General features: G+C 38.6%; 1 protein-coding gene and 1 pseudogene across 1 annotated transcript; one reads left to right on the forward strand and one right to left on the reverse strand.

The window, feature by feature from the left end:
• LOC107702811 (TELO2-interacting protein 2-like) overlaps positions 1-2,696 on the forward strand; it is an 8,338-nt pseudogene extending 5,642 nt beyond the window's left edge.
• Positions 2,697-3,538: 842 nt separating this feature from the next.
• Positions 3,539-7,235, reverse strand: mak16 (MAK16 homolog (S. cerevisiae)). Its single transcript, XM_016505239.1, has 10 exons — positions 6,999-7,235; positions 6,697-6,746; positions 6,478-6,587; positions 6,301-6,365; positions 6,059-6,210; positions 5,311-5,365; positions 5,012-5,086; positions 4,828-4,926; positions 4,130-4,195; positions 3,539-4,034 (listed from the first exon to the last, which is right to left on the reverse strand). The coding sequence occupies exons 1-10, from the start codon at positions 7,011-7,013 to the stop codon at positions 3,822-3,824; spliced, it is 900 nt and encodes a 299-aa protein (XP_016360725.1). The 5' UTR covers positions 7,014-7,235; the 3' UTR covers positions 3,539-3,821.
• Positions 7,236-13,460: the final 6,225 nt, after the last annotated feature.

The following is a 13,460-nucleotide window of genomic DNA, read 5'->3' on the forward strand; positions in this document are numbered from 1 at the left end:
AGTCGTGTCCATTTTTGGAAGGCCAAACAAAGTAGTTTCGCTTTCACAACGAAACAGCGTCACACACCGTGGCCTACAGTGAGCAGAGGCCGACGGCTAGAGTGAGGAACGGCGGGAGGGTTAGAGTGAACAGAGGCGCGGGCTTGAGAACGGTGCGGCCGGCGATTTCGACGAAGGAGCGTCCGGAAGGACATGTGACGACTCCGGGCTGGACTCCGCTTAATCCACGGTGAAAGCCTATCCGGCGAGAAATCGCATCATATGACCCCTTTAAATCCTGAACATTGTGTCTTTAACTGTCCATTTGCCCTCAAAGATCATTGTGTCTTGAGTCACTTTTATTGTGCTCCTGACATTCATAAGCAAGACATCAAATCCTGGAGGACATTATAAGCCAGTGTTTTGTGTATTTGAAATGTGAGTTCATTTGATCTTCTCCTTTCTTAGCCAGCTGCTGATCTGATCAGTTCAACCGAGCTCAGGTGCTCTATCATGCTGTCTTCAATCACTTATACACATCTGAAGCTGCACTCATACAGGTGAGGCTTTCACTCACACAGTCCATGTGTGTACCTGAATGCAGATGTTTAGTGTTCATTATGTATCTCACCTTATTGTCTGTCATTTTCAGGTTGTGCTTCCCTGCCTTCTAGACTTGCTGTCAGTCCTTGAGAAATCTCCAGTCCACTCAGGTTTACCGCGTAAACCAAATCGCTTTGACGATGTGCTACGGCACGTCTTAACATACATGGAAATGGAGCACAAGCTTGACCTTCGTTGTGTATATGCCAAAAATCTTGTCTTATTTATTGAGAGGTGAGGCCTAAATAACTTATGTAGCCTTCTCCGTATTAGTGATTTCACCTTCATGATTACCCTGAAGGTGAAGCATGTCAATTCTGTGACACTAGCTAATATTTATCAAACATATTACACATCATGATAGCTTTCATTTTCAGCTGATGTCATACCAGAAATGAAAGATTATAATCATTTACTCAGTCTCATGTCGATCCAAACCCATAAAACTTTTGTTCATCTTCGATACACAGTATTTTTAATATTCTTTCATCATTTTTGTCCATTGATAAGTCCACATAACCAATATTGCAAGCTTCAAAATGTTTATTATTGACATTGTAAAAGTAATCCATATGAATTGAGTATTTTAATCCAAGTCTTCGGAAGAGACACAATCACTTTTTATGATGAACAGATTTAATTTATTCACATATAAATATTGATCAATGCACATTCATAGAGCTCATCAAATATGGCAAATGGAAGCGCAACTGACATTTGACGCACAAGAACAAACCTCACTGGCTATCAAGCGTCAAGCAAGCTTCCATTTAATTACCATATTTGATTTTTGTTTTTGAGAGGGGGTTTTTAGAACATTTTTGAGTGAACTGTTCCTTTAATGTTAATTCATAGTCAAACAGCCATTTTGCCATTGTCTTAGGCTACTGTTGTTGGTAGCAAAGCCTTTCTAAAATCTAAAATGTCACCAACAGCCTGGGTCTATTTCTGGTGAGTCTCAGAAAAAAAAAAAATGTACAAATTAATTTCATGTTGATATATTTATTACTATGCCGTTCATTTTGAATATTCTTAACAAACTTAATTAGCATAATTGTTGTAATATTACTCATCCTTAGCTGCTTTGATGTTCCAATTTGTCATGTTGTTATCTCATAGGATGGGTATAGTAATCGTTCGTCACCTGAAGAGGCTGGAGAGGGTGATTGTGGGATACTTGGAGGTCTCAGATGCTCCAGAGGAGAAAGCCAGACTGAGTATCCTGGATGCTCTGCAAAAAACTACAGATTGCTTGGCCACGGTGACCATTCATAGCACTATACAACATCAGTACTTCAGTGCAACTACATGCAAATAACTTTTTTACATCAGTTTTTACATGATTCCACTCTCTTGCTTATATCAGATGTTTCCGTGCTAATACATTGTGTGTTTTTATGTATATTTCTAGTATGGAGAGGAGGATGGGTTCACTAGCTCAGAGTCTTCTGAGGTTTCTGGTTGACGTCTCATCAGTCATTACCCACTCAGCTGAAAGAGCAGCTCATAACCCAAGCGTCCCACTGTTTACTGCTGCTCGACCACTGCTCAAAGGTAAAACTACAGGTGAGAATGACCATTATTATATTTTCTATTGATTTTTTGTGGTTATATAAGAAAGAATTTCAGCCAAAAGGGTAAAAACTAGTATCTTATATTTCTTTTATCATTCAGTTGAAAGTTTGCAAGTGAAAGTTATAAAAATGGCAGATTTATAAGCCAGTAACCCTCCTTATGAGTGACTAATTAGAATTTCGTCATGCTTACAAAGCTTTTATGAAATGGTAAAAGCATCTTGTTACTCTCATATTGCATGCAGTTTGAAGCCACCTACTATTTGTTCCTTTTGTCTCATTTCACCTTTTTCTACAGAGTCTTCTGAGAGAGCTAGACAGCGGTTGTGTTTCTGAACCTGTGTTGAAGTGTATCCAGAAAGTCACTGCAGCACCACTGTCAATAAGCTGTCAAGAGTATTTGCCACTTTTGGAGGTGAAGTTGGCTCAGTAGAATCTGATTCAGTGATCAGTTCACTGGGAACATAGTACACTCTGTATGTGGGCTATCCAGGCGAACTGCATTTTTTGTTTTATTTTTACAAAAATAAAAATCATACCATCTCAGACTTGGATTTGCAGGCTGATTTGAAAATGCTGTAAAACTGGGACATTTCTGGGGTCTTGCATCCTACTTTTAAGAGTTCATTAATGCATGCATCAAGTTAGATTGCTAACAGCATATAACTGTATTGGTGAAGGTTTTCTTTTCTTTTCTGGCAAAAGTTTGGTCTCTTCAATTCTCTGTCAGCATCTCCAGCTGTGCTCAGCGAGTTGAGGCAGTTAAGTAAAGGTTTCAGCCCATGTATTCACTCCATCAGAAAATGTCTGCTCACAATTCGATTTCATTACAGTAACACATACCCATGCTATCAAACATTAGAACAGAAATGAAATGTTTCATTAGAAAGTTTTAAGAATATCAGATGACGCTTGTAGCAGAACATGTTTGGTGATGTGCTAGTGTGCTTTTTACCCACAATAATTAAGTGATTTACTCACACTGGATATTATTTAGCATTAATTCAGTTAAAATAAAATTTCTGATGTATACATCTGATACATTTGAGGCGTTTGCCATATGAAACTATATCACTTTGGACAAAAAATACCTTTGCTTATACATTTGGTTATGATTTTTCCCATACATTTTCTTTGGAGTGCTTTGAAAGGATGTGCATTTGTGTGACTAACAGCATTAGCACTGAGGATAGTTGAACTCCATAAACAATAGCAATGTTTTCTAGGGGTCTGCCGTGTATGCTGGTGGGTGCATGAGATGTAAAAGATGATCCAAGTTAAACATGCATTCAAATACACCAATACTAAACATAAAATATATATATTTTTTCCTTTAGAACCCCAGGCAGTCAAACTAACAAGCACTACTTAATATGCATGCATGCCATTTCAAATAAAGTTTATTATATGAACATGGGTCAAAGTTGACCCAAAAGTACACAATGGAACATTTTTAAAAAACACTTATGCTTGCAACAGCATAAGTACAGATGAGACAGGTCAATGTACAAACAATCCCACATTAGAGATTTGGACAGGCATGTACAGACACACACCAGTGTACACTGTTATTGAATAGAGGTGTTATATCAAAGATCAGCATCCATGATTTGGAAAAGTTCCACACACAGCAGAGTTACTCTGGTGTGATCAGCAGTTCAGTCTCTATGTGGCCTTACTTTTCTGAGCTGGTTCTGTCTCTTGTTCATATTCCATCTCCACATAGGCCCGTTTTTTCCTGATTGGGCCTTTGAGTGGAGCCTTTCCTTTTGATTTGGCCTTTTCTTCCTCTAACTCTTCTTCAGACTCCTCTTCCTCACTGGATTCCTCTTCATCATCCTCTTCTTCATCACTGCTGCCCTTCAGATTGTTCATATCCTGTAAAACATGGTCAGGGTTGAAATAATATCACTCTTTTGAGATATTAAACTTTTTTTAAATGTAATTTAGATTTTAACCATGTAAAATATTACCTCAAAATCACTGAGATCACTCTCTTCAAACTCATCCTCAGCAACAAATTCTCTAGTCCCAGATTCCTGAAAGACATAAACAAGACTACATACATATTTAAATAATAATAATTATTAATATTAACCCCATCTAAGAGTGTGCACAAGTTTACCACAAAATCTATACAATTAACAAACAATACTGTTCAAAAGTTTGGGATCCTTTATTACTTTTATTCAGCAAGGAAGCATTATGTAAAGTGACAATAAAGACATTGTTACAAAAGATTTTTTTATTTTAAATAAATGCTGTTCTTCCGAAAATTATATTAAAAGAATATTGAAAAAAAAAAAGTGTTTCAGGGATTCTACAAAAATATTAAGCAGCACAGAAGGATTGTTTGACACTGAAGAGTAATAGCTGCTGAATATTCAGCTTTGGCGTCACAGAAATAAATTTCTTTTAAAATCTTAAAATATATACAAATAGAAAAGTTATTTTATTTACATTGTATTAATATTTCATAATATTACTGTATTTTTTTTAATCAAATAAATGCAGCCTTGATGAGCATACGAGACTTCTTTCAAAAACAAACAAAAGAAAAACCATACTGAATACTGACCCCCCAATTTTTTTAATTTATTTTTTTTACTTTTTTTCCTGTAATAGACATATTTCAGGAAACAGTAAGCTGACAGGAAAATAAAGTTAATACCTCTTCTTCGTCTTCCTCTTCCTCTGATTCAGTCTCCTCTTCCTGTTTTTCCATAGCTTTATCAAAGGCATGGATGGGGAAGTTGTATATGTCTCCATACTATATAAAGGAAAAATGAAAACTTTAAATGTAATCACTTATCTGACACAAAAGCAGGAAAGAGATGTGCCAAAGATGCACTTACGGTTCCTTGTTTTAGACGGTCTAGCAGTTCTTTTTCTATGGCATTTTCCAGCTGAGCAGCAATAAGAGCTTTTTCCTGTTGGTGAGAAGAAAAAAAATGAGTAAATACCACACAAATTCAACTTTACATTTGATCCAAAGTGAGAAGTTATTTAAAGAAAAAAACTAAAGACAAAACACAAAAAAGGTGGGGTGGGTAAAAAAAGAAAAGATGTAGGTCTACATAAACACTCAAACAAAATAAAAATACAAAGGCAGTGTTATATTCAGGAATGCATGTATGATCAGTACATCACCCACCTCTCTCCTCTTTTCTCGTCTCTCTACTTTTCTACTGAGTGGAACCAACTTTCTCCTAGAAATGAAAAACAAAAAAAGAGGCACCATGTAAGAGATTATATACAGAAAGCAGGGTATTATTAAAATAAATAAAATAAATGCTGTTCTTTTGAACTTTCTATTCATTAAACAATCCTAACAATAAAAATGTGTGTTTCCACAAAAATATTAAGCAGCACAGCTGTTTTCAACATCGAATAATAAGAAATGTTTCCTGAGCATCAAATCAGCATATTAGAATGATTTCTGAAGGATCATGTGACACTGAAGACTGGAGTAATGATGCTGAAAAATGAGCTTTACCATCACAGGTATAAATTACATTTTAAAATAGGAAACGGTCATATTAAATGTAATAATATTTTTCAATATAATTGTACTTGTCAAATAAATGCAGCCTTGGTGAGCTCTTATTACAAGGCTACTTACAAAATAAAGAAATGTAAATGAAATATTATATTAAAGGGGTCATATGATGCGATTTCAATTTTTCCTTTCTCTTTGAAGTGTTACAAGCTCTTGGTGCATAAAGAAATAATGTTCTTTTTAGCAGCATCATATGACCCCTTTAAGTTGAAATGATCTGATGTGAGAAGAAAAACATGGAATCAACTAGTGAATACAACGACCACAGCACTGCACTATAGTGCACAGAATGCAGAAAATAATCAGAATCACAACAACAGAAGCAAATAAGAAAGAGTCTCACTGTCGTTTGAGTGTGAGTTTGCGGATTCGAATGAGATACTGTGTGATCTTTGTCAAGCGCTGTTTGCACTTGTGTCGGATGAACCTCGGCCAGTAGATGAGGTTCTCATCGATCTGCTCCAAAGCCTTTGCATAGTTTCTATCAAGTTTCACCTGAAAAAGAGTTCAAGCTAGAGTTATTAAACATTTCAATGCGAATCACATCAAATTATCAACGTGTCTCGCTCCTTTTGGAGCTCATACCTTCTCCCACATACGAGCAGGGAATGCTGCTCTCTCAATAACTTTAATGTAGAGATAACACAGGCCTAAGGAAACACAACAGTTGTGATGATCAAGAAATGAATATACTGAAACGTTTGAGTGGCGAGAACATGTTTGCAATAATTGCTTTTGTGAAGTGCGTTTTTAAACCATCACCTTTCTCTTCTCTTACAGTAGCATACTGGCTGTTGGCGAGAGGACATGAACTGCGATTGCACAGGCCTGTGATGTTGTATTCATTTCGACAGAACTGCTGAGTTTTCGTTCTGTAACAACGACAAGAAATCAAACAGTTAGATGTCGTGTTCGTCCACATACACTTAAGAAAAAAATACAACTCTGAACAGTGTGGTTTATAATGTTATATATACTTACTTTACTTTGTAGGAACAAAAACTCTCATTGCCAATAAGGTCCCATATAACCTTTAAAAGACAGATGATTCAGTGTCAAAGATGTTGAACATATGCAAAACATCAAATTCAAAGTTGAACAATGTAAAATCATCTAAACGTTCACAGCGGCCAGTGTTTACTGCTAAAACAGAAACATTACAACCTATGAAATATTGTTTTAAAACTTCGTTATAAATCACATTTAATTGATCTCTGTTGTTTGTTTGTCAGTAAATATAGATACGTTATTTTCGTGAGCTTTTCTTAAAACGCTTTACTTACGTCGTCGTGTTGCATTCTGGCAGCTTCTTTGGACGGTCGTCGCTAAACACTTAAATTCCAGGTCTAAAATGATACAATAGAATTAACTACCGAATATTTATGATAACCCAACTAAGTTTTTTTGTGATCAAATAAATACATGGAAGTTTCAGGCGGCAGCCATGTTAACACCATGAGCTATCCTACTGTGTCTCGCGAGAGTTGCAATCTCGCGAATCAGTGAACTCGGATTTGTAATGAGCTGAAAAACGATGAGTGAGAGAAACTTGTGCAAAGACATGTTCAGCTATATTCCCAGCAAACACAGAACTTTCCCCTAACCTTAGTTTTTGGTTCCTGTTTGGTTATTTTTTTGGGAACCAAATAATAACTTTAGGGGAACGTTCTTTTTAGGTTATATTTTTTGCAACCATAAAATAATCTTCCCAGAACGTTGCAGGGTGGTTATATTTAAAATAATCTAAAAATAACTTATACAAAACGTTCCCTAATGGTTATTTTTAGGTTATTTTTGCAACCATAAACTAACGTTCCCAGAACGTTGCAGGGTGGTGTAATGTTTGGAACTCGTAATGAAAGAAATTAAAAGGAGAGAGAATGACTAGTTCACAACACTACCAACACTTCTTTATTCTTCCTCCTCTTCGCTCCGTCTCAACACAGAACATTAACTCTTGCAGCCTCTAGTGGACTGGCCCAGTATTGCAATCTATGAACATTAACACAGGACATAACATTCCCCTTTCTTTAGAAAATAAACTCTTAAAAGGGGATTATTCAGCCTAATTTCAATCCATTTATAAATTCTGCCTTTAAACCATAAATGTACTTCCGGTGTTTTATAACATCAAATTAATAAACATATGAACACATTCAACAATTACTTTCTCTAATCTTACACTAGTGTTTCCTTTTATTCTCTCTTCTTTTCTTTTCCCTTACTCTGCTACATAGTCTTTTAACCACACAGGAGGCTGCCTAGACCGTGTACTCCTAACTGGCTCAAGCACAACATTCTCAGTTCCAGGGTTAACCTGAGCATTCTCTAATGCAGTTTGAGTGTTTTCTGGAACCAGAGACAAGTGAGCTGCATTCCATTTCTTTCCATCGCTCAAGACATAAGTGCTTGGTCCTAGTTTCTTATCCACTGACAAAGGAACAGTGAATTCATTTAGAGCGCAAAACAACTGGCACAACTAATCTCTGTCCTCTCATGATATACTTATCATCCCTAGCTAGTTCATGCCTGACCTGAAAGTACGCCATGATTGTTGGATCCATTTGTTTCTGTGTTTTAGGCCAGCTAGTTGAGTGATGACACCTCCAATGCCATAATCTGAAGCATCGGTGGACATGAATATTGGTAAGGAGGGGTCGAATAAAGCCAAGGCTGGGCTGTGGACTAACAGCTGCTTTAGCCCACTAAAACTCACATCCGCTGCCTCCGTCCATGTAAATCCATTCTGAGATGATCAACAAGTAGGTGCGTTGGCCAAGTGAGTATTAGATCCACAGCGAAAACAGCGTCTTTTATTTGAAGTCTGTGGCTTTCCATTTTGTAATGGCATTTCTCACTCTTTTGTTTACCTCGTTTGAAACTGGACTTTGTCCTTGAGATGGCTTGAACTTGAGCAGAAGTTGAGCCATTAGTTGAAAGGAGTGTAGCATTTTGTACTGCCGATTCCACTTGAAACGCTAATGCAGAAGCGCGATCCAATGTAAGTTCCGACTCGAGTAACAGTCTATCTCTCACCGCGGCCAGGAAAGTCCGTTCAATTAGTTGGTCCCGTAGCATTTCATCCTCCATTTGTCCGAACTGACAATCCACTGCTAGATGACGTAACTCCGCGATATACTGACTTGCGGTTTCGTCCGAGCGCTGTGCGCGCTGTCTGAATTTATGCCGTGCAGCAACAACATTCACTTTTGGCGTAAAATGAGCATCAATAGCCACCATGGCCTCATCATAAGTTGTACCCCCATTTGGCAGCGTATAGAAAAGTCTCTGGCCTTCCGTACCGAGACAATGTAACAAAACTGCACGAACTCTGGCATCAGGCCATGCATCACCTCGTGCTCCGATGACAAGCAAATAATTTTGGAAAATTTTCTTCCATGTAGAAAACGGAATAGCAGGCTCTCTGACCGTCGGACGAAAAAATGCAGGCATAGGTACAGATGCAGACATCGTCGCCAGATTTTGTAATGTTTGGAACTCGTAATGAAAGAAATTAAAAGGAGAGAGAATGACTAGTTCACAACATTACCAACACTTCTTTATTCTTCCTCCTCTTCGCTCCTTCTCAACACAGAACATTAACTCTTGCAGCCTCTAGTGGACTGGCCCAGTATTGCAACCTATGAACATTAACACAGGACATAACAGGTGGTTATTTTTTAAAATAATCTAAAAATAACGTATACAGAACGTTCCCTTTATGGTTATTCTCAGGTTATTTTTTATAACCCTGTAAAACTATCTTTCCAATGAAAACGTCTCAGAGCCCTGAAATTCGTTTAATGCAGCATTTATTAAAATACAGCAATTTAAATTATAATATTAAGCCAGGGTTACGCGTAGAGTGATAATAGAAATCATAAATTCGTGGGTTTGTTTCATCTTCATTTACTGCGCGCCTCTGATCTGCACGCGCTTCTCCAGCACGCGCTTTCACCTGTCTTCCACAGAGAGCCGCGCGCCCGCAGAATTTAAAAATTAACGGTCATTTTTCGTTTTACTGGCTGACTGACTCCTAGTTTATCGATCTCTTTATTGAATGATTAGGCTACTTCAAATTAATATATTTATGAGAGTAAATATGATTTCGGAGGGATTTAAAATGCCTAACTGAAGAGAACATGATGTTAAGCGAGAGGTTTTTGTTTACGGATCAAAAGAAGGTCCCGCTGCACAAACTGTAGCCTACACTTCAGTGGTAAGAAATGAATGTACTGATAGCCTATCCTACTTTAAGCAAAGAGTATAGAAGCCCAAGAGGCAAAACTCTGTAGTGATAAGGGCAACAGTCTATAGGTGGCGCTGCGGAGGCGTTGGCGCCATTTTGTACTGAAAACTGCTGAAAGTCGCTAGAAGATGAGAGAGAGCAAGTGTGTTTTTTTCTCTCTCACATGAACACACAATTGCTGCTGATAGTTTTGATCTTTTACTACCACTTCCACTTTATTCCTCTATTACTATTTACAGTTAGTTAAATGTGTGCACTTGATACAGTACAGAAATATTATCTGTCTTATAATCTCCTCTAACACAATTGCTGCTGATGGTTTTGATCTCTACTGCTTATTTGATTTTGATCTATTACTATTTTCAGATAAATGTGTTATTAAATTGTGTCGTCATCAATTCCCCACCTCAAAATACAAATTCGGCTTTGTCTTCTTTTTGAAGCTGGAAACACATTCTGATGGCTGGTAGGCCGCTGTGAAAAAAAAAAAACTAGCTTGCTGCTGGAGCTAGTTTTAGTCCGGACAACAGGGGGTGCTCATTCCCTGACTTGAATGGGTGCAAAAGTCTTAGCAAAAAGAATCGGACTTCAGAGCGTAAAAAGAAGCAAACTTTTGATAAAGCGTTAGACCGGCACCTGTAAAAAGGAGCATCGTTCAGGTGAGGCATGAAACTGGCCTCCTGACATTCTGTTGTCATTAATTCCCCACCTTAATCATGAATTTGACCTCATTGTTTAAGCGGGTAGCGCATCCTGATGGCCGTATTGAGCTTATCAGGTTGCGCTACCCTCTATTAGAGCAGCTCTATTAAGGCGCCGACTACGAATGCAGCTGCTGTATGCAGTAGGCAGAGTCTGGTCCCTCACAAAAGCAAAGCAGGCCAGTGCCTGGTCGGTGCACTGGTGGGAGACCATTTGTGAAAATTAAGCTTGCTGCTGCAGCTGCTTTTAGTCCGGCAAGCAGGGGGTGATCATTCGCTGGCTTGAATGGGTGCAAAAGTCCTAAAGGAAGCTGGTGTAGCAAATAGGATATAGTTTACAGCATTGAAATTTATTATTATTATAAAAGGGGAGGGGGAAGAAGGGAGAAGGAAAGTCTCCCTTCAGTATGGATATAATTTATCTCTGTCTTGCTCCAGTCCACTCTCCAGTACAGTAGGTGGCGGTAATGCACTATTGAAGTTGGATACCAACCGCCATTAAACATCAAAGAAGAAGAAGAAGAAGAGGATATGGCCACAGGTGCGTTGCGCTCGAGGCTCGCGTTCTTTGTTTAAAAGATCTTAAGTCACCCCAACTGCTTCCCATTCCAGTTCTTCTACTTCCGGGTAGGGATGGGCGATATGGGCTTAAAAATATATCACGATATTTCTGGTATTTATTACGATAACGATATCAATGACGATAATACAGGGAATCCTGTTTCTTTTAAGAAAAGTATTATCTTTCCTATGTTTACCCAAAATAGGGTGAACATTAATGAGTTCACACGTAATGTAAAGACTGTTTTAATTCATACTGGAAGCCGGAGGGCGCTCTTGCACAGAAACTCCACATATCCATAGCAGAAGAAATACTACTGACGATGCTCCAGGAAGGTATCCAGTGTTGCCAATTTGGGGATTTTATCACCAAATTTAGCTACTTTCTCATTGTAGCTGCCCCTTTTTTTTTTTTGCGACAAGGAGCTATTTTAGCTATATTTAAATAAAACTAGCGATTTTTTGGAGATTTTTTTATTTTTTACTTGGCCACACCCTGCCGTAGGCCCATGACCTCTCACGTTTGCTCTCAATCATGCCAATGAGTCTGCGCAGTCAACACACCAGTACGCCACGCCTGCCATGACGCACACCACAATTTCATTATAAGCATAGTTGCCAAGTCCGCATATTATATGCGACTTTGGGCTTCTTTTTTTGTAAAGTTGTGTGAAAAAATCCCAGGTCGCGGGTTGCGTTTTTTTGGGCTTATTTTAAAGGGGTCATATGATGCGATTTCAAGTTTCAGTTTAATATGTTGCAGGCTCATTTATTGGGAATAAATAATTGATAATAAATAATATTGATGATAAATCATCAAAAAAAAATTTGGGCTTGGGCTTGTTTTGGGCTTGTTTTTGAAGCAGTGGTTGCTTATTTGTCTTGCGAGAGTTGGCAAGAGTGATTATAAGCATCTATCAAGATGGTGGAGAAAAAATGAACACCAGCGGTGCATCCCTCACACTGGATACCAGACTGGGATACCGAAGGGCTGACCTTGAGAATCTGGGTGTAACAGACAGGACGTGACATGACTCTGGATGATCAGCTGTGATGCGACGTGACTCTGGATGAATAGCTGAGACGTGACAACACTCTGGATGAACAGCGGAGACGTGGAGAGACTCTAGAAGATCAGCGGTGACGTGACGTGACTCTGGACAAACAGCTGAGACGTGACAAGGCTCTGGATGAACAGCTAAGACGTAACGAGGCTCTGGCAGATCAGCTGAGACTTTACTCATGAAGATTAGCTGTGACTTGACTTGACTCAGGAATGGAAGCTGTGACTTGACTTGACTCATGACGATCAGCTATGACTTGACTTGACTCAGGAAGATCAGCGGTGACCTGACTTGACTCATGATAATGAACTGTAACTTGACTGGACTCATGACGATCAACTCTGACTAGACCTGACTCATGACGATCAGTTGTGACTTGACTAGACTGTGACGAGGCTCTGGACGATCAGCTGAGACGTGACGAGGGTCTGGAAGATCAGCCGAGACGTGATGAGGCTGTGGAAGACCAGCTGAGACGTGACTTGACTCTGGACGATCAGCTGTGACTTGACGTGGCGCAGAACCGGTGAACATACTCCTCAATAGATAAGCTCCTTGACGAAGATGTACAGGTGCATCTCAATAAATTAGAATGTCGTGGAAAAGTTCATTTAATGATTTCAGGTCAAATAGTGAACGTGCCAATGCTCTAAATAATTTTTATGCAAGATTTGATCAGTTTGATTTTAATGTGGAGATTGAGGAATTGAGATGCAAACCCAAAGATAATCATCATCTCATCCTGGAGCAGAGAGCAGTTGAAAACTCTTTTCTTTTCTCTAAATTTAAATAAGAGACCTTTGAAATACTGTGCAAGCCAGTTAAGTCCTATTTTTAACTATATTTTTAATATGTCCTTAATATGTCCTTTAAAAATCCCAATAAATCATAAACAGTCTCTCCAAACCAGTGGTTCCAGATTTCTCCCTATTATGACATCATACTCAGGAAAGTCCCACCCATTTGTTTGCCTATTAGTATAGTCCTTGCCCTGAGTGAGTAGCAGCAGTCCGCCATTACTGTTTTCTTGCTGTAGCTGCTGGAGATACAATGTCAGCGCCAAAGAGGCATTACAAGTGTTGTGTTTCGGGATGCACCAACAAACATAGGAGTCTCCATAGACCGCTGAGGACACGGTGGTTAAATTTCATTTTCGAAGGAAATGTCCCG

Source organism: Sinocyclocheilus anshuiensis, unplaced genomic scaffold, assembly GCF_001515605.1.
Source record: "Sinocyclocheilus anshuiensis isolate Anshui unplaced genomic scaffold, SAMN03320099.WGS_v1.1 scaffold366, whole genome shotgun sequence".
Lineage (NCBI taxonomy): Eukaryota > Metazoa > Chordata > Actinopteri > Cypriniformes > Cyprinidae > Sinocyclocheilus > Sinocyclocheilus anshuiensis.

Bases quoted from the DNA above. Each gene is read 5' to 3' on its own strand.
- mak16 (XM_016505239.1), bottom strand. The intron at 6,211-6,300 runs GTATGAGCTCCA...ACTCTTTTTCAG, and splicing joins CTGCTCGTATGTGGGAGAAG to GTGAAACTTGATAGAAACTA. The intron at 4,927-5,011 runs GTAAGTGCATCT...TCCTTTATATAG, and splicing joins ACCGTCTAAAACAAGGAACC to TATGGAGACATATACAACTT.